This window comes from Pelodiscus sinensis, chromosome 31, assembly GCF_052426305.1.
Source record: "Pelodiscus sinensis isolate ZL-2025 chromosome 31, ASM5242630v1, whole genome shotgun sequence".
Lineage (NCBI taxonomy): Eukaryota > Metazoa > Chordata > Testudines > Trionychidae > Pelodiscus > Pelodiscus sinensis.
The window spans coordinates 14,979,804-15,000,999 of NC_143082.1; the positions used below are offsets into that span (position 1 = coordinate 14,979,804).

The 21,196-nt window shown below is 53.1% G+C and overlaps 1 protein-coding gene across 1 annotated transcript; it reads left to right on the forward strand.

The window, feature by feature from the left end:
- The first annotated feature begins 205 nt into the window (after nucleotides 1–205).
- On the forward strand, nucleotides 206–20,853 carry LOC102460346 (keratin, type II cytoskeletal cochleal-like). The gene is made up of 9 exons (XM_075901672.2): nucleotides 206–715; nucleotides 2,678–2,886; nucleotides 6,349–6,409; nucleotides 6,758–6,853; nucleotides 8,423–8,587; nucleotides 8,875–9,000; nucleotides 13,960–14,180; nucleotides 15,354–15,388; nucleotides 17,632–20,853. Exons 1-9 carry the CDS (start codon nucleotides 314–316, stop codon nucleotides 17,817–17,819), a joined length of 1,503 nt encoding a protein of 500 aa, XP_075757787.2. The 5' UTR covers nucleotides 206–313; the 3' UTR covers nucleotides 17,820–20,853.
- Nucleotides 20,854–21,196: the final 343 nt, after the last annotated feature.

Consider the following 21,196-nt stretch of genomic DNA (forward strand, 5'->3'; position numbering starts at 1 on the left):
CAGGAAATGGAGCAAGGTTCAGGAGTGCAGGAGCCTCCTGCCAAGAGCGGGGAGAGGAGCATGCTACCGTCCCAGGTCTGTGCACACCGCCTCCCCCTTCCCCCCACCCGTGTTCAGCAGGTTGAATGCAGCAGGCCAGCTGCCAGACCCGCCTGTAAAACGATCCTCTCTCTGCCCTCAAGCCAAGCCCAGCTCTGGTAGCGGATAAAAGGAGAGGAAGGCTCAGAGGGGCTCGCTTGCTCTCTCCTGATCTCCACCCTAGCTTATCACAGCCGTTCTCGGGAGGGGAAGGATAGAATCCTGCTCAGGAGCCATGTCCAGGTCGGTCAGTTTCAGCTCCCGCTCTGCGGCCGCCCCCGGGGGCATCAGGCAGTACCGTGTCAGCACCGTCTCCTCCGGCCGCAACACGGGAGGGGGCTTCGGCATGAGCAGGGCCGGGGGCTTTGGCAGCTCCAGTCTCTATAACCTGGGCTCTGCCAACAAGAGGATTTCCGCGGGCAGCGGGGCCAGCTCCTACAGCGTCCGCTCCGGCTATGGGCTCGGTGCTGGAGCTGGGGCCGGCTACGGCCCCGCCGGCATCCAAGAGGTGACCATCAACCCGAGCCTGCTGACGCCCCTCAACCTGCAGATCGACCCCGCCATCCAGCAGGTGCGGAAGGAGGAGAAGGAGCAGATCAAGAACCTCAACAACAAATTCGCCTCCTTCATTGACAAGGTGAGATGCAGGAAGAGGCGGCTCCCTTTCCCCGCCCCCCCCCCGCCCCGTGAAACCTACTAGGGTCCTCTTGGGGTTTGCATCAGGCCGTGTAGTTCTACAACTGGGTGGTAAAATGATCCCATTGCCCTGACGTGACTATTTATCCGGGTTGACTCCCGCTGGCATTTTGCCATTCAGGGGCCCTGTAAAAGCCCCCGGGGATTCCCAAAGCCCCAAAGGGTCAGCACGGACTCCAAATCCGCACCCAGGTGGAGGTGGTGTATGGATCTGGGGCGTGGAGCTGTTCTCAGGCCTTGCTGGCCAGAAGGCAATTCACACCCATTGTGCTCAGATGTCTCCCCCCCCCCCCCCCCCACCCTCCCGGGCCCTGTCCCTGGGTGAGGTTCAGATTGGAATCCAGGGCGGGGTTCTTCATTGATCTCCAAGGGCGGCAGGATTTTCGCTCTTGACCCCTGTGATCTCAGGCTGTGAAGGTGTTACCCTGTACATGGCTAACGGATGGGCCACGGGTTAAGCACCCACGGTTACGTGCAGGCTCCTGGGGCGTGCAAGGAGATGGCTTAAAAGCCGGCTCCCCGTGCGCACCAGCTCCCAGGGAGCCGACGGCCGCCCTGCAATTTTCAGCGGTTACACGGTTACTTCATGACACACATTCCAACCTCCCTCGTATGATCCAATGACCCCTGGAGCCATTAGATAGGTTCCCAGGGGCAGCAGAATCTACCCCCCTCGAAGTGCATTTGCATAGCGAGCTGGGAGCAGGAAAACTCTTCATTCAGAATCGTCCACCCTCTCCTGGGGCGATTGGAAGAGTTCCAATCCCTTTCCTCTGCCACACACCTAGCACCCCACGCCGGAGTAACATACACCTGCTGGGTGTGGTACCGTCCTGAGTGGCAGTGAGACCAGATACAGAGAGAACAGGAGTTTGCTTTACAGCCTTAGACTATGGCTACACTGCACAGTTATTTCGGAATAAGCTAGTCTGGAATCGTTCTTCCGAAATAGCTTATTTCGAAATAGCATGTCGACGCTGCAGGGAAGTTTCAAAATAAGTCCAAGTCTAATGCAGACGTGCTCTCTCAAATGATAGCCCCAAGAGGAATAATTTAGCACGGTCCTAGAGAGGCGATGTTTCGAAATAGCAGCAGTGCAGTGTCTACACAAGCCTTATTTCGACGTAGCTACTTCGGAAGAGGCATTATTCTTGCCAGAATGAGGTTCACGGAAGTCGAAAGAAGCTGTCCGTTATTTCGAAAAGATTTGAAATAACGGAAGGGCTGTGTAGACGCTCGCAGAGTGATTCCAGACTCACTTTGCCGTGTAGATGCATCCTTATGTGTCTAGACTACAGGGTTTAAACTATACCTGCGTCTACACTGCCGCCGAGTTCTGTGGACAGTTAGTTTTGTCGACGGCGGTAAACCTCGTTTTACAGAGTTCTGTCGAGAAAAGGCGCTCTTGCGTCCACATTGTGCTTTTTCAAAAGAGCGCGTCTACACTCTTTCGAAAAAGCGGCTTGCTTTGTCGACAGAACTGGTTGGAGTCTAGATGCTCTTTTTCGACAGAGGCTTTGTCGACAGTATCGGTTGACAAAGCCTCTGTTGAAAAAAGCCTGTAGTCTAGACGTACCCTTAGTATCCAACCCACGAGCCACGTGTGGCTACTTGGCTAGTTGAGCGGGGCTAGCTGGCTTGAAGAATGTGGCTAGTTGGGTATCACAGTAGGTCTCGTTGGACACCACAGCTCGGCAGCCTTAGCTGCACGTCAGCTGGCTTTTCGCTCAGGGGACAGAGGCTGCCACGCGAAGCTCCAGAGGGCCACGGTTCGAATCCACCCACAGGCCACGGGGCTCTCTCGTTGTCCTACAATGAGGCTCTTGCAGCCATAGCGCCTTCTCCCAGCTGCGGGCCGGGGGGCCGCTTGGCTCCCTGTTAAGATTCCCCTCCCGGCTGGCAGGTCCGGTTCCTGGAGCAGCAGAACAAAATGCTGGAGACCAAGTGGAGCCTGCTGCAGGACCAGAAGACCACCCGCAGCAACATCGCCCCGCTCTTCGAGACCTACATCGGCAACCTCCGGCGGCAGCTGGACGGGCTGATGAACGACAAAGGGCGGCTGGAGGGGGAGCTGAAGAACATGCAGGACCTGGTGGAGGATTTCAAGAACAAGTAACGTACAATCTGATTGTGTGACAGGGCGTGGCGGGGAGGGGAGGGCCGGAGAGCCGTCTGGCATCCTTGCAAAGGGAACTCTCCCGGGGGGGATCCTTCCTCAGGCAGGGAAATAGCTTACAGGCAGGGACAGTCGTTGCTTTCTGTTGCTTGTACACACGAGTGGCCAGCAACGCAGCTCTGTAAAACCGACCCTTTCCGAGTGCCAAAGCCACTGAGATGGCGCATTCCGATTTCCAGCTCCGTCGTCGGTCGTCGGCTTTTGGCCGATTCACAATTACAGCTGGAACCTCTCCAATCCGGCACCCGCAGGACCTGACCAGAGAATTTGCCGGACCATGGGAGGCCAATATTGCCTAGTAGCATTACCAATCCTGCCACGGCTTCCTTGGCCCGGAGAAGACTTTGCAGGGTAAATTAGAGCCAAGTCACAGCGTAGAACTCTGAGAGCCAGGACTGGGGGCTGAAAACAAACTTTAAGGGATTGCAGAAGACTAGACCACTCCCACGCTAAGTGGACAGCCGGCGAACTGAAATCATGCCGGACCATGGAGGTTGCCGGACTAGAGAGGTTCCACCTCTATTAAATCAGGGATGAGAAAGGCTCTCTGGAAGGAAAGGCAGATAGATTGGAGCCATGGAGAAAGTTCTGCAAACAAAGCCTTTGCATTAAGCCAGTCAAGAAACAGAATTCCCATCCTGGGAGTGGGGCAAAATGCCGACCTTTCAGACCGTGTTTTTGGTCTGAATTGTAGCAAAGAGGCAGAAGTTTTTCTAAGTTTTGTGTGGAATGGTGATTTCAAAACTGTTTCCACCTGAAAGACACTCCAGCGTTCTGCTTTGATAATGTCACAACATAATCATATAAAATGCCAAATTTCATATATATATATATATATATACATATCCATATACATGTGCATATGCATATACATATACATAATCAGCTGCTAAAAATAATAATATTGAGCTCTTATCATGCACTTCTTACTAGCAGATTTCAATGCACTTCACAAAGGAGGCCTGTATTATTAACCCCCTTTTATAGATGGGCAAACTGAGGCACGGGCGGCCGGTGAAATAGTTTGCCAGAGGGCCACTAGCCTGGAATATCGCCAAGTCTCCCCATAGCCAAGTCTCCCCAGTTCCAATTCTGAGCGCGCTCCAGTAGGCAACGCTACCTATCATGTAAGTCCCTAAGGATCCGTAAGGTTACATCGAAATAGTCCCGTGGAAACAAGGGAGGGGAAAATGACTTGCAAGCTCTAGCAAAGGGTTTCTCGGTCAGAATCAAATCTCTTGGGAAAAGTCCAACTCAAACACTTCTGGCTCCTTTCACCGCGGGCCGCGCCCATCTGAGGGGGAGGGGAGCAAAAAATAAAAGGCACAAACAGGAACTGCAAATAGTGCAGATAAACATCAGGGAGTAACAGGAGAAAAGTCAATAACGGGTAATCCCTGTGGGGTGCAGCAGAGGGGCGTGTCGGTGAAATACCACAAAGACTACAGGGGGTCGCCTTGTATCCTGCCGAATGGATGTTTCTACCCCCTCTCCCCTGGTTTGATTTATTGTCTCTCCTATAGAGGCGTTCTCTTGACCTGTGCACAGAGAATTTGAAAAGCTTCCATTCGATTCAGCAGATCCTCATCTGGCATCAATATAGTTTGGTTGCCTTGTCATACAAACAACTACTACTAAAAATGGGGAACGTGAATTAGAGCCATAACCTCTCTGTGACTCAGTTTCCCCATCTGTGAAAGGGAACGTACGTACCTTCTGCCAGGGCCTTGTGGACTAATCAACACCTGCAAAATGCTTTGAAATCGCAGTAGAATGAGGTGCATCATAGTAATGATAAGGAGGAGGAGGAAATAGTGTTTGTGTGAATTTGCTGTAACAGTTCACACCCTGTTTGCACTAAATGTTTGCTTCTAGCGGATATCCTGGGGAAGAAATTGTGACTGCCCCAGACACCTGATTCCATGGGTTATTGCTCATCCAAACGGGCAACGAAAACTATAGCATGTGACTTAATAGGCAGCACGTTTAAAACACGCAAACAGAAGGGAAAGCTCATCATCTAATAAACCATCTTGTTAGTCTTTAAAGTGCTACATTGTCCTGCATTTTGCTTCAGCTACCCCAGACTAACACGGCTACATTTCTATCACGTTAACTTGTGGAACTCCTTGCTGGAGGATGTTGTGAAGGCCAGCTCTTTAAGAAGGTTCAAAAGAGAGCTCAATACATTCATAAAGGATAGGTCCCTCAATGGCTATTAGCCAGGCTGGGCAGGAATGGTGTCCCTAGCATCTGTCACAAGCTGGGAATGGATGACAGGGGAGGGACCACGTGGTGATTCCCGGTTCTGATCGTTCCTTCTGGGACACCTGGCATTGGCGACTGTTGGAAGACAAGATACAAGGCCATATGGCCTTTGGCTGTTCCCTGCTTGTGTGCCCAGTCGCAACCCCACGGCATGAATTTCAAGCATTGGATACTTGCTCTCCAGAACCAAATCTTCTGCTGGTGGAACTGGGTGTGGCTCTGTGGAGCTGCACCAATTTCTACAAGCTGAGGAGGTGTCCTTCTTGAGTGCGCAGCATAACCTGACATTTACACTGGCGGTCTGGCTAGGCAGACCCAGGCTCAGTCCCAAAGCTGATGTAAATGGCAAATCCATCATGGATGTCCGCCGGCCTGGGGCTAAGGATGTTTTGCTTACATTTGGAGGGTGTGAACCTCGGGGCTCATGGACAGGGGGTGGGGGGTTCAGGCTGGTTCTGGGGGAGCCTTAAGAATGGAAGATCAGAGTCATATCAGGGAGGGGGCAAATCTAGAAATCTATGCGCCTGCCTCACCACACTTGAAATGGTGCAGCACCTGCAGCAAACGATTTCAAATGGCAAACACAGCATAGGGAATCCGACTCTAATTGGAGATGATTCTCAAACAGAGCAAGAGGCTACAGGATCAACACTGTGGTGTTTTGGTGGGGGTCTGATGTGTGTGTTGGGGAGGGGGGTAAACTGTTTCCCCACGTGATGAACGTTTGAGACCCTCCCCCCAGCTTCCAAATCAGAACAAAGCGTCAAAATCTCAGAGTTATTATCCCAAATGGATAACCTGAAAAAAACCCATCCCCTTGGGCCAACTCGGTTTCAATGTCGACGGTTTTAACATCCTTTAAAAAAAAAAAAAAAAAAAAGCATTTTAAGGTAAATAAAATTCAACCCAAAAGGCACATTGACCGGAGAACGGAATCTTCGTCGCTCCCATCAAGCAGCCCCGTTTCTGCAATTTCAAAATTAAAAACCAAAAGGGAACAAAAAAAGTCCTCGACTCAGGAGATCGATCCGACCCAGGGAACACTTTCTGTTTTCACAACTGGACTTTGTGCCCGAAAATCCCCCACCGGTGTGTGCTCTAACGACTGTCACTCCCTTGCCTCCCGACAGGTACGAAGATGAAATCAACAAGCGCACGACGGCGGAAAACGACTTTGTCATCCTCAAAAAGGTGAGCGGCGCAGTTTTCAAATGAAACCGCAGAGGCTGCTTTCCAAAGGGACCAGCTCCCTGGAAGCCGGGCGCTCAGGAGAAATTCCAGGGCCGCCCAGCTGACCAGCAGCACTCCCACAGCGAGGCTTGTGGGTCTCCGGTGGGTGCACATTTGCACACGCCTCGGTGCACCAAACAAAATTGATTCCACACATAGGTGTAAAAGAATCAGCCCAAGGATTGAAAAGATTAGCGGGAACATTGCTTGCCCTGAATGTAGGCAACAGCGAAATCCTCATCTGGGAATCTGAATAATCAGTCTGATTATTGATGAAACATGCTCTCACTGGATCTGAATATTTTTCAGGATGTGGACTCCGCCTACATGAACAAGGTGGAGCTGGAAGCCAAAGTAGATGCCTTGATGGATGAGATCAACTTCCTGCGGTCTCTCTATGAAGCTGTAAGTGGCCTTCCTCTCTATCATCTATAGCCGCGGTGTCCAACACACGAGCCGCTAGCCACATGGCTATTTGGCTGGTTGAGTGGGGCTAGTTCACTAGAGTGGCGACTGTTTCCAAAGCGGTTGGACTCCGCGGATCGACAGACGCCTCAAGTCTGTCTAACTCCATCAAGGAGGCTTGGTGGGTCGCATGATGGTTTGTAAAGCTCATGGACAGTTGGTTGGATAGATCCCGGTTCTTCTCTCCCTTAAAACAAGAATCCCTTGGGAATAACTTCCTGGAAGATAACAGAGTTATACTGCCGTGAGGAGGAGGATCGGGTCTTGTGCATGTGGGCAGGAAGTTCAGACTGGGAGGAACTCTTCAGGGCTGTTCAAAAATGAAGCCCTGGAGTGCTATATTTACCCCCTCCCCTCCCCCGTATTATAAAATACAGCCCCAGGCTGCTCTGGCAGAAGCCTGAGGATAAGACAGATGACGTGTCGCTTGCAGGGCCTGCTGCAATCTCCTGCAGTGATTTCTGTCCCCGATGAGGAAAGACCCAGGCGCTGAAAGAAGACCTATAGGGTTGAGGATTTATTTTGGATTGCATTTCTGGAAGACCTGATTGGAAAACGCAGGGGGAAGGGGGGGTTCTGTGGAAAGTTTTGCATGTTAGAAAAAAATTATTTGGGCCACGCCCCTCCCCCCAAAACTTTTTGTTTGCGAAATGCAACTGTAGCGCATCATGGGACTCATTCTCTTTTACAAACCAGACTCTCCTAGTCGGACTGCATCTCCCAGGATCCTTCCTCGGGGAAAGCAGTGCATTACAGCACTCCCAAAGCAGTGGTGCATCATGGGAGATGAAGTCCAACGAGGGAGCCTGGTCTATACAGGAGACTAGGGACCAAGGAGCTTGAATTGCTTGTAAGGCACCCCCCCCCCCCCCCATGGCATGTCAATCAAAGCAGCCAGAGTTGTTTTACATCAGGGTGGGCAAATACCGGCCCGTGGGCTGGATCAGGCCCCATCCCCCCCACTGTATTTACCTGCAGGTGGGGGGATCGCTGCTCCCGATGGCTGCGGATCGCCATTCCCAGCCAGGTGCAGCTGCGATCGCCTGTCCCTGCCGAGGTGCAGGTAAATGCAGCGGCTCACCCCTGGGCTAAGATGGCAGCATCCGGCCCTAACTCCGTAATAAAGTCGGGTCCGGTCCCACACTCTGATCCAAGCTGTGAATGAAATGTGTGTCTGGCCCTTCCCATCCCAGGTGGGATCCTTTCTCCGCCCCCCGAGGCCCTTCGACGTGGGGTGAGTTAGGAGACCGGACTCACCTTCTGCTTTAAAAAAAAAAAATGTGCACCATCGGGAATGATCCGTTCCGGCAGCTAGTGACACTCCGTTGGATTCCTTCCTGGCTCATGACTGGACGGGTTCCCTCTTCTCTCCCTTCCTTTCCTTCACTTCTCGGGTCTGATCTCTGCAAAGCAAAACCTCAGAGCAGCAGAGAGCGACCAGGCAGCGCAACTGAGACAGAAAAATCACCCACAGAGACTTTGCCTTTTTTTTTTGTATGTAACTTGTAGGAGCTTCGTGAGCTGCAGACTCAGATCTCTGATACCTCTGTGGTCCTTTCCATGGACAACACCCGGACCCTGGATCTGGACGGCATCATTGCTGAGGTCAAAGCACAGTATGAGGACATGGCCAAAAAGAGCCAAGTAGAAGCAGAGTCCATGTACCAAAAGAAGGTGAGTGATGCTGGAACTAGGGGAATTAGGAGCTTCAGCTGTTAAGATGCATCTGGAGAGGCAAGTACCTAAAAGGTGATGGCTCTAGGACAAGGAGCAATGGGCTTAAATTGCAGCAAGGGAGGTTCAGGTTTATACAATCCCAGGGCTGGGAGAGACCTCAGGGCCCTTCCAGTTGTAGGATTCTGTTGATTCTAGTGTGTGAAGGACCATAGAGAGCAGCCAGCTGCGCGACTGACGGTGCTGCTCCTGGCTTTCTTTTATGGAGATATTCTTGTGTCTCGCAGTTCGAGTCGCTGCAGGCCACCGCGGGGCAACACGGGGATGAACTGCGCAACACCAAGACCGAGATCACAGAGCTTAACCGCATGATCCACAGACTGCAGGCTGAAATCGACAACTTGAAAAACCAGGTGAGGAGTTGTTGCTCCTTCCAGCGAGTTTTGAGTCGCGAGCTGAATAGAAATAAGTTTCATGCAGACAGTGTGAGGTCTTCATGTCAGGGCTGAGTAAAAGCACTTGGGGGAAAGCTGTAGTTATAATGTCAGAAGCTGAAGATCTGGCTAGGGAAGGCAACAGCAAGGTCCAGAAATTGGGATCCCACATATATTAATCCCACTTCTGCCACCATGACTTTTACTGGCCAGTGCTTTGAATTGCATTCATGGTCTAGTGTACAGGATACTACTAGGAGTCAGGAGATGTGGTCTCTATTCCTGGCTCTATGTCACGAGGGCTCAGCCACAGTGAGGTGCTGCAGTGCATCATGGGAGATGCCGTCTGACTGGAGAGCCAGGCCCATAAAAAAGAACTGGGCCACGAAGGACATGGAACTACAACTCCCATGAAGCGCTGCATCAGCAACACAGGTTAACAGAGAAACAAGGCAGGTGAGATAATATCTTTCATTGAACCAACTTCTGTGGTTGAGAAACAAGACAGAGCTCTTCCCTCACATCGGGGAAAAGTTCTCTGAGCACCACTGCTAAATATATGCTAGAACAGATTGTCAAGCATTGGTACTATATATACAAAGGGAGCATTCACAGTGGCTCCCGCGAGGGGGCGGGTCTGAAAGCCCACGCACCAGCCTGACCCCCAACGCAGGGTAACTATATCTTCCAAAGGGAAAAAGGGACACCTCATTGCAGAGGGGTCGCTGTGTTATTCTGTTTCAGCAAAAACAATGAGTCCAGTGGCACCTTAAAGAATAACAATCCGCTTGATCAAGGTCTATAAAATCATGACTGGGGTGGAGAAAGTGAATAAGGAAAAGTTATTTACTTGTTCCCATAACGTAAGAACTCAAGGACACCCAATGGAATTACTCGGTAGCAGGTTTAAACAAACAAAAGGAAGTTTTTCTTCACCCAGTGCTCAGGCAACCTGTGGAACTCCTTGCCCCAGGGTGTTGTGAAGACCAGGACTTTAACAGGCTTCAGAAAAGAGCTAGATAAATTCATGGAGGTTAGGTCCATCAATGACTATTAGCCAGGATGGGTGTCGCTAGCTTTTGTTTGTCAGGGGCTGGGAATGGGCGACAGAGGAGGGATCACTGGATGATTCCCTGTTCTGTTCACACCCTCTGGGGCACCTGGCGTTGGCCACTGCAGGCAGGCAGGACGCTGGGCTGGATGGACCTTTGGCACTGTTAGTGGTGATGAGAAGGTGAGGGGACCTGAAGGGGAAATTCTTGTAACGGAGAGCTGTTCCATGCCCCATGGGTTCTCAAAGTGGGGAGCATGTGGGGGGGGGGGAGCGTGAAGAAATTCCAGGGGCCGCACAAGGTGCCCCAGCCCCCGTCCCCCCCAAGTTTTGCTGCTATTTTTGTTTTTCGGCCCCGGTCACTTCCTTTTTTTTTCTTCTTTTTGGCTCATCAAGTTTTGCTGCTATTGGGGGAGGGGGACACGAGGGATTCTCAAAAATCAAAAAGGGGGGCGGGATGCCGAAAAGTTTGGGAACCGCTGATCAGATCTCTTCTGATGGTGTCAGATTTGCATCTGAATCCCAGCTCAGCCGTTGGGTTAGTCTGAGTCCTCCCAGCTCCCCCTCCCCCACTGTCGCCCCCCCCCCCAACTCCAGTTGCTCATTTGAGTCCCTCCCATGGTGTGTGTGTGGGGGGACAATCACCTAAACCTTCTGCCCCCACCCCCTGCATGTGGGGCTGGAGTTGCACCTCCCCCGAGCGCGGCCCGCCCCCTGCCCGAGCCCTGCCATCCCCTCTCTGTGGGGCTGGTCTCACCACTCGCTCCCCCCTACATGTTCCTCCCCCCCCACTTTTTGGACAAATGCCCCACGTCTGCCGTACACATTTGGCTGGGACAGGGCTTAAAAAGGGGGTTGTCCCGGTCAAACCAGGACAGATTGTCCGTCCCCACCCCCGATACGGTTTCATAGCCCCCCCAAGCCCTGCAAGGCCAAGTCAGCGGACAGGGTCCACTTCCATTTCCATGTAGACGTACCCCTATTGGACAATCTGGCCTGGGGTACGGAGAGGGGTGCAGCACACCAGTTCTCCCCCATCTCTGACTCCCACGATCCACCCACGGGACTTCCCTTTCTGGGCCCAGGGACCTGCCGGCCGCCCCTCCTTCAGCCAGGCCGGGAGTTCTCTTCCCCCCAACCCTTGACTCATGCCAGGGAGGTTGTTCGGTGCCTGGCAGGCCTGGAGATTTGCAAATGAATAACCAGAGCGCACACAAAGCCGGGGAGATAAGCCATTGTGAATCACGGGGGATGTTTATTTGCTTGCAGGGCAGGGCGGCTGGAAGGCGCAGTCACAATAGGATCCTGTGAATAATGAATGGGAGATGAAAAGCAAGCACTTCCAGCCGCCCATGTGTCCTGCTTTCTAGCTGCTCCTGCTGGGGCTGCGTTAGAAACACGCTTAGTCCATGGCCAGGCAGAGTGCCTGGCGGGTTCTCTGTCTTCTTCTGGAAGCTCAGATAGGCTCATGAGCTCTGGCAGGTTTCCAGATGCTCACGCTCCTCTGAAGAAATGGGGTTTGCTACTTTGGAAGCCCCAGGCACCCACCGTGATACAGCACACGCCGAGGGTGGTTGCATATACATGCAAATCTCTATGCAAATCTATGCAAATAGCTTCTTTCGCACGGCGGGGCATGAATACAGAGCACTTCCCACAATGCCCCGGTGCTCCCGGCACCTCCTCCCTGGGGGCTAGACATGCCGACATCCTGTACCCGTCTGCTCCTGCCAGCCCAGCCGCTTGCGTCTTTCAGGGCTCACCCTGCCTGGGAGACGCCTCGCCGCTGTGGAGCGTAGCATAGAGGGGTGGATGGATGGATGCACTATGAGTCACGCTTGGATGAATAGTATAGATGGAATAGAGCGAGGGGGGCACATACCGGCCCATAGGCTGCATCCGGTCCACCAGGGTTACCCCCGGGCAGTCTGCCACTGCTATATTTACCTGCATCTCCGCGGGTACCAGCGAGCACAGCTCCTATTGCCCGCGGATCACCATTCCCGGCCAATCGGAGCTGCAGTATCCTGGTCTACGGCACTTCCCATTGGCTGGGAGAGGCGATCCACAGCCAATGGGGGCTGTGATTTCTGGTCCCTGCGGAAGTGCAGGTAAATATAGCGGTGGCAGCCTGCCACGGGGTAGCCCTAGCAAACCGCCGCCCTTTTATTGCCCACCCCTGACACGGAAGGGTGGATGGATACCAGAGATGGCCTAGAGAGATGGATGGATACCACAGATCTGGGGTGTCCAACCAGTTCTGGAGCTGTAGCCACTATAATGGCTTCTGCAATAGCCAACTAGCCACACTCAACCGGCCAATTAGCTTCATGTGGCTAGTGGCTCGCGTGTTCGACACCACCACCGTAGAGGGATGGGTGGATACTATAGAGGGATGATAGATACCATAGGGAGATGATGGATACCACAGAGCAGTGTTTCTTAAACTTTTTAAGACCGAGGAACACCACAGAATTTTTTTTTAATGAGGAACACCAAGGGTCAGTGGGAAAGTTATTGAGGGGAAAAAAAGGTCACCTGCCCCTTTAAGGGTGGCCATTTTGAATTATTTTGGTCTCCACGGCACACCTCCGACTGCCTCGAGGCGCACCGGTGTGCCGCAGAACACAGATTGAGAAACACTGTCGTAGAGGGATGATAGATACCAGAGGGGAGGGATGGCTGCCATGGATGGGTACCAGAGGGGAGGGATGGCTGCCATGGATGGGTACCAGAGGGGAGGGATGGCTGCCATGGACGGGTACCAGGGGGGAGGGATGGCTGCCATGGATGGGTACCAGAGGGGAGGGATGGCTGCCATGGATGGGTAGCAGAGGGGGGGAGGGATGGCTGCCATGGACGGGTACCAGAGGGGGGGAGGGATGGCTGCCATGGATGGGTACCAGAGGGGAGGGATGGCTGCCATGGATGGGTACCAGAGGGGGGGAGGGATGGCTGCCATGGACGGGTACCAGAGGGGGGGAGGGATGGCTGCCATGGACGGGTACCAGAGGGGGGAGGGATGGCTGCTGTGGATGGGTACCAGGGGGGAGGGATGGCTGCCATGGATGGGTACCAGAGGGGAGGGATGGCTGCCGTGGACGGGTACCAGGGGGGAGGGATGGCTGCCGTGGACGGGTACCAGAGGGGAGGGATGGCTGCCATGGATGGGTACCAGAGGGGAGGGATGGCTGCCATGGATGGGTACCAGAGGGGAGGGATGGCTGCCGTGGATGGGTACCAGAGGGGAGGGATGGCTGCCGTGGACGGGTACCAGGGGGGAGGGATGGCTGCCGTGGATGGGTACCAGGGGGGAGGGATGGCTGCCGTGGATGGGTACCAGAGGGGAGGGATGCCTGCCGTGGACGGGTACCAGGGGGGAGGGATGGCTGCCGTGGATGGGTACCAGAGGGGAGGGATGCCTGCCGTGGACGGGTACCAGAGGGGAGGGATGCCTGCCATGGATGGGTACCAGGGGGGAGGGATGGCTGCCGTGGACGGGTACCAGGGGGGAGGGATGGCTGCCGTGGATGGGTACCAGAGGGGAGGGATGGCTGCCGTGGACGGGTACCAGGGGGGAGGGATGGCTGCCATGGATGGATACCAGAGGGGAGGGATGGCTGCCGTGGACGGGTACCAGAGGGGAGGGATGCCTGCCGTGGATGGGTACCAGAGGGGAGGGATGGCTGCCGTGGACGGGTACCAGGGGGGAGGGATGCCTGCCGTGGACGGGTACCAGGGGGGAGGGATGCCTGCCGTGGACGGGTACCAGGGGGGAGGGATGGCTGCCGTGGACGGGTACCAGAGGGGAGGGATGGCTGCCGTGGATGGCCTAGCGGGCTGTAGAGCAGAAACTCACCCTGCCGTCCCCTGTGGCTCCCTTGCAGCGCGCCAAGCTGGAGTCAGACATCGCCGAGGCGGAGGAGCGGGGCGAGCTGGCCGTCAAGGACGCCCGGGGGAAGCTGGCGGAGCTAGAGGCAGCCCTGAACAAGGCCAAGCAGGACATGGCCCGCCAGCTGCGGGAGTACCAGGAGCTGATGAGCGTCAAGCTGGCCCTGGATATCGAGATCGCCACCTACCGCAAGCTGCTGGAAGGGGAGGAGAGCAGGTGGGTGCGATTTACAGGCCCCAAATCATCGGAACAGTTCATCAGAGCTAGGCCAGTTCACTCCAGGCGGGATCCGGCCCATGCTGCGTCCGGCACGTGCCACTGCTGGAACGGCCCATTTCTCCATTGTCCTACCCTGTGAACAGACGTTCACACCCGTGCGGGGGGTGGGTGTGGTTCTCTCCCCAGACACGTGGCATCTCGCACCCGCTTTGCCCGTGGGGGTGGGGAGCCAGATTCGGGGATGTTCAGAGTTCCCCAGGAGGTACCATGCACCCTAGAAAGGGCTCTGTCCTGTTTCCTTTGGAAGTCAAGGAGAGTTTGGCCACTTTCTTAACTGGAGTAGGGTTCAGGGCTTGGAAACTGCTCGATAAAGGTAAAAGACAGGTGGAGGCTGAACCCGAGAAGTGATTCCTCGGTCGTAAACCTCCAGGGAAAGGCAGGTTCTCAGCTCTTCTCTGGGTCGGAGCGATACTGCCAAGTGCATCCCGCAAGTGGGCGTATTCCCGAGGACGGGAGGGAAGTGAACCCCAGGGCGGGAAAGGCGAATACGCCACGTTAGCCTCCCGGGAGCTCAGAAGAGCTTTAAATGCTCGGCTGCCTTCCTGTCGAGACCGGTGGCAAACGTCCAAGGTGTTTTTCCTCTGTGAAAACAGTCAATGGAAATGAATGGGTTGGGGTTTTTTAGCAACGACAGCGTTTTTTCTTCAAAACCTTTCCTTTAAATTGAAAAATGTTCTGTTTCTGATTTTAAAAGACACACACGACATTTTGGTCCCGGACATTTTTTTTTAACCAAAATCCCCAAATATTTTAACCCAGGTGACATTTTCCGTGGAAACAGCTGGTCTGTCCGAATACCTCCCCCCTCCCCTTGCTTTCTATCCATCACAACACACACGGATGGAAAAGTTTCAACCGCATTGACTCCCGCCAACGCTTTGCACCTGTGTGCCATTAACGACACGTGTCCTGAAGGGCTGAGCATGTTTGTTGTTTGCATTGGACAAAATCCCTGATAACACAGCTGTCTCCTCTTCATTATTGATAAGAACAATCCTCATTCATTCCCATTGTGCTGCTCTTCAAAGCCCCATGCCTCCAGGTACCAGATCTGATGTGAGCTCCAACCAATATTCTTCTTTCTTGCCTTTTCTTTCCCTCCCTCTGCAGGCTGTCTGGGGACCACGTTGGAAACGTCAGCGTCTGTGAGTTGGCTTTACAATTAATTCCTTCTCTAACGAGGTTTGGAAGTACACGCAATTCCACGGTTCACAGCCCTTTTATTTTAGTGTGCTGACTTAGATGAGACTTAGCATGGGCATGTCTAAAGGCACTGGGAATTGTGTTGACGTAGCCTATTGACACTGCACAGGCTAGGTAAAGGGGCGAAAATGAGTTGCACTTACTGCAAGATGCCTTTTTCGGACTGGGCGGGTGGAGAGCTGCTGACTACCCACTGGATTGACAGGCAGCGATCCAGCCAGTGGGGCTTGATTTGCCATGTCTAGTGTAGACACAATAAATCGATTGCAGAGCGCTCTCCCTTGGACGCCAGCATTGCACCAAACGGTGAAGAGGGAGCACAGGCGGCAGCTACCGACTTACCACTAGGAAGAGATCTCATTAAACAGACCGAAGCCCATTGACTTTCCGCTACGTTTTTCACGTGGCTAAAGTTGCGTATCTTAGGTCGGCAGCCCACGGTAGTATAAACAAGGCATTGTATTGAATTAATCCGTTTGGGTTAGAAAGATGGCTTTTTGCAGATATGGAAAGAACAGGTACACCCACTAGTACAGTAAAACTCCATTGGTCCAGCATCCAATGCTCCAGCACTCCTGATGGTCTGGCACCATTGGGAACCCGGAAGTGCTCCGGGCAGCCGGACCATTGGAGCTGCTCTGCCCCCGGCTTCCCTGATTCAGTCGCTGCTGAAACTGACTAGCAGCTGAATCGGGGAAGCCGGAGACAGAGCAGCTGGGGTGCTGCTGGGTTGGTCTCGCAGCGCCGAGGGGCAGTGCTACCGGACCAACCCGGCAGCACCCCAGCTGCTCTGCCGCAGGCGTCCCCGATTCAGCCGCTGCTGAAACTGACCAGCAGCGGCTGAATCGGGGACGCCTGGGGCAGAGCCGGACTATCAGAAGGGGGGGCTATGAGGGATCTGGGGTGGCATCCCCCCCACCCCACCCCAGACCCCTCATAGCCCCCCCTTCCGATAGTCCGGCATATCTGATAATCCGGCACCCCCTAGGTCCTAAAGGTGCCGGATTATCAGAAGTTTGCTGTATCTATGCTTTTATATCAATAGAACGGTGCCTTATACAGGAGTCATTTATTCCCCTTATGAGAATCGCTGCACTTTTATACCTGGATTACAGCAGGCACACGAGACAGTCTGTATTGTTTTAACGACTGGGGCATAGTTAAAGGGATACTGTAATTCCTCATTTAACACATGCCCGCTTCACACGTTTTCGCGATAGCACGATTTTTTTTTAGGGAACATTTTTTGAATTACATGACTGTCCCCGGAATAACACGATTTCCCCAGCTGGCCCATTGCTGGCAGCTGTGCGGGGCTTCTCCCGCCTCCCTGCAAAGCGGTGGAGGGTTTGCTGCTCGCCGCGCTGTTCCCCAGCGACCCCCCCTCGCCGGACACAGTGCGGGTCCCGGCAGACCCGTCACAGGGACATACTCCCAACCCAATCCTTCTCTCCTCTCCCCTTCAAAGCGAAACCCCTCCCCTCCATGCTGTCAACCAGTCCTCTTTCTCCCCCAACCTAATGTCCCGGTCCCAATAGACGCCACCGCTTGAAACGCAACCCCCACCTTTTCCATTATTTTCAATGGGAAAATTGACCCCCCGTAACACGTTTTCACTTAACACGATCATTTTCTGAAACATCTCGATAGTGTGAAATGAGGAATTACTGTCTGACTTTTGTATCTAAGGGGGCTGGGCAAATACCAGTTCGCTGGCTGCATCTGGTCCGTCAGGGCTAGCCCCCGGTGGGACCCCATCCTGCCATATTTACCTGCATGGCCGCAGGTACGGGCGATCGCAGCTCCTTGGCACAAGATCCCAAGCAATGGGGAATCAGCCCCTTTGTGCACCAGCTGGACACACTATCATAGAGCACTAGAACGGGAAGGGAGCTTGAGAGGTCATTAAGTCCCGTCCCCTGCCCTCACGGCAGAAACAAGCACCTGGATCATCCCTGATAGACGTCTGTCTAACCTGCTCTTAAATATCTCCAGTGATGGAGACTCCCTGGGCAATTTATTCCAGCGTTTAACCACCCTGAAAGTTGGGAAGTTTTTCCTATTGTCCAACCGCAACCTCTCTTGCTACAGTTTCAGCCCATTGCTTCTTGTCCTGTCCTCAGAGGCCAAGGAGAACAATGCTTCTCTCTCCTCCTTGTAACACCCTTTTGGTTTTGCTCCGTAGCTATGGTCAATTCTAGCGCTGGAGGAGGCTACAGCGGTGCAGGCGGGTACGGCTTCGGAGGAGGACTTCACCTGGGAAGCGGAATGGGCAGCAGCGGTCTCTCCTTCTCCTCCGGAGGCAGCCCTGGCGGCGTGACCGCGTACTCCATGACCACCACCTCCTCCAGCAGAAGGAGCGTCAGGAAATAGGCTCCGGAAACCAAGCTCGTCACTGCCGGAATATCAGTAAAAAAAAATGCAAAGAAAGAAAAGTTGTATTGTTGTATTGTCCCCTGGCGGCCAACGTGGCTGCAAAATCCTGCCGTGGCGAATGAAATGCCAGGAAGAGCCTTCCCAGAACGTGATCCCTCCACAGAGCACCTAAGGGCTGGCCCTGCCCCACTGAGCTTTGTAAGATCTAGGGTGAAAATCCCCCCAATGCAGAGAACAGGATCATTCGACACTCGACTTAAATCCGACCGTAGCTTTTGGGCTGAGTCTCTGCATGACAGTGAATTTCACCTCCCCAAAGGCAAAACCGTTTGAACATCAGTTTTTTTCCTAAATTTCTGCTTGAATTTGGATCAGAGGAGCCCCCACGAGTAAGGTGCTGACTAGGATGTGGGCATCTAAATAACTTGATGGCTGTGTCTAGACTGGCCACTTTTTCCGGAAAAGCAACCACTTTTCCGGGAAAACTTGCCAGCTGTCTACACTGGCTGCTTGAATTTCCGCAAAAGCACTGACGATCTCATGTAAGATTGTCAGTGCTTTTGCGGAAATGCTATGCTGCTCCCGTTCGGGCAAAAGTCTTTTTCTGAAAAACTTTTGTGCAAAAGGGCCAGTGTAGACAGCGCAGATTTGTTTTCCGCAAAAAAGCCCCGATCGTGAAAATGGTGATCAGGGCTTTTTTGCGGAAAAGCACATCTAGATTGGCCACAGACGCTTTTCCGCAAAATGTGCTTTTGCAGAAAAGCATCCTGCCAATCTAGACGTGCTTTTCCGAAAATGCTTTTAACGGAAAACTTTTCCATTAAAAGCATTTCCGGAAAATCATGCCAGTGTAAACGTAGCCAAGCTGTTTTGGAAATGCCAGAGGTTAGTTCAGAATCGAAAAACAGCCCTATTTTTGTTAATGAAGGAAATTGGGTAAAATTCTTCCCTTCCTTCCTTCCTTTCTTCTTACTTACATGGGGCCCGTTTTGGGCGCATCTACACTGCAGGGCTTACCTCAAAATAAGCTACGCAAAATGAGCTACGTCAGTTGCGTCGCTTATTTCGCAATCGCTTATTTCGAAATTCGGAGCGTCTACACAGCACTTATTTTGGAACAGAGCCGTCTTCCTCCGACTTCACCTGTTCCTTGTACAACGAGGGTTACCAGGAGTCGGAGTAAGAAGTTCTCCAGCGTGACAGTGTTTTGACATTCTTTCGAAATAACCGCCGGCTGTGTAGACGCAAACTAAGTTATTTCGGAATAGCGCTAGTGATTTTGAAATAGTGTTGCAGTGTAGACATACCCTGTCTGAGCAGAAATTAAATGCCCCCCCCCCCCCAACTGATATGATGCAAGGTGATTTCGAACAGCTAAAATTCCGGGAGGACTTCAAAATTCTCTCTCATCCCCAGGACAAAGTCTGTGGACTTAAAAGAGATGACACTAGAGTTTCCTGTGTCTAACTGAACTCCTTTTAATCCAGGGACCCAAGTCATGAGCTGGTGCAAACTGATGCAGCTTTCTCCACTGCAGAGGAACTATGGAATTTACTCCAGATGTCCCTCTTAGTTATCCTCTCGGCTCTAACTCTCGTTGGGGTAGCTCTAAGAGGCAGACTTTTCCCACTCTCTTCCTGTTTGGGTACGGATGCCGTGCCACAGCTGTATAGAATCATAGAGCCGGAAGAGACCTCAGGAGTCATCAAGTCCAGCCCCCTGCCCAAGGCAGGACCAACCCAACTAAATCAACCCAGCCAGGGCTTTGTCAAGCTGAGACTTAAATACCTCTAGGGACGGTGATTCCACCCCCTCCCTAGGGAACCCAGCCCAGTGCTTCCCCACCCTTCTATGGAAAGAGTTTTTCCTAATATCCAACCTACACCTCCCCACTGTAACTTGAGACATTGATCCTTGTTCTGCCATCGTCACTGCTAGGATCAGCCTCTCTCCATCCTCTTTGGAACCCCCCTTCAGGAAGTTGAAGGCTGTTATCAAATCCCTCCTCACTCTTCTCTTCTGCAGTCTAAACAAACCCAAATCCCTCCATTTGTCCTCCTAGGTCTTGTGCTCCAGCCCCCGAATCATTTTGGTCGCCCTCCGCTGGACCCTCTCCAATACGTCCACATCCTTTCTGTAGTGGGAGGCCCAGAACTATATCAGGTTTTTGTGGTTTTTCCTACAGTATGAGTGATGTCATTTGGACTGGAGGGTTTCATGTGTCTAGTTTAACAAACACTGAATAAAAAGCGTATTGGCTGAGAACTGTAATGCAGGGCAGAGAATGCCTCTACCCGAGTGTTAGGAGGTTTTACAAACCTGATCCGGGGGAGGAAGGGAAGGGTGTGTGAATTGTTTCCTTCATTCTGAGTTCTCTGCCAGAACGAAGGAAGATCGTGCGGAACGAAGGAAGCGATAGAGGATTATAAAATCATGAATGAGGTGGAGGAAAAGAACGGTCATTAAGACACTTCCCTGTCCCACCACCCAAAACGTAGGGTCACCCAATGAAATTGGTAGGCAGAAAATGAGGCAATCCTTTTTCAGACAGTGTGGAACGCCGTGCCAAGAGATGGAGTGATGGCCAACGTGATAACGGGGTTCAGCATCACACTAGCGACGTTACCAGCAGATAGCTCCATGATAGGTTAGTTAGGCTGGTCAGGGATTTAATCCCAAGATCCTGGCACCCCCTAAATCGCTGACGGGCAGATGCTGAGAGGGGAAGAAGCAAAAACTTCTTAGTTCTCTGCACTTCCCCGGAAGCTCTCGTCCTTGGAGGCAGGACGAGTTATGCCCAAGTGGTCTTCTTGGCGAAACGTGTGGTGAGAACTGCTAACTACCCCCATTCGCATTGTTTTGTGGTGACTGTATTAGAGAGAGGGGGGAAAAATTCCCTGTGCAGAACGTTGTGTTGCGTTATCGGCCCTAGCTTCTCCGCAATGCAGCCGTGGCAGCCGTTTGCTGGGTTTGTGCTCTGACTGCACGTCGTGCGCCTTCAATAAAGTTACCCTGTTGTGTTCCTTCGCAACCACAGTTGCGTTTCTTGCTGACGGCGTTCTGCTTGCGGAAGGTGGGGACGGGAAAGTCTGGATGCTTCTTATGACCTCCTAGGAGATGGGCCTGGCGTGGCTCAGGTCCTTAATGCAAAAAATGTTGCGGTGCTCTGGGGTGGGGCTGGTTCAGGGCGCAGGCTTCCCCCACGGAGAGAGGGCAACCCCAGACCTCACTCACCAAAGCAGCTTGGGGCCAGGTGAGAAGCGCCTCTCCATGGCTACTGCACGTCCAACGGGCAGCCGGGGGAGGGATGCATCTCCCCCTAAGCCCACCGCAAAGGGCACCTGGGTTGTGGAAGGCTCGGGGCAGGGGTGGCT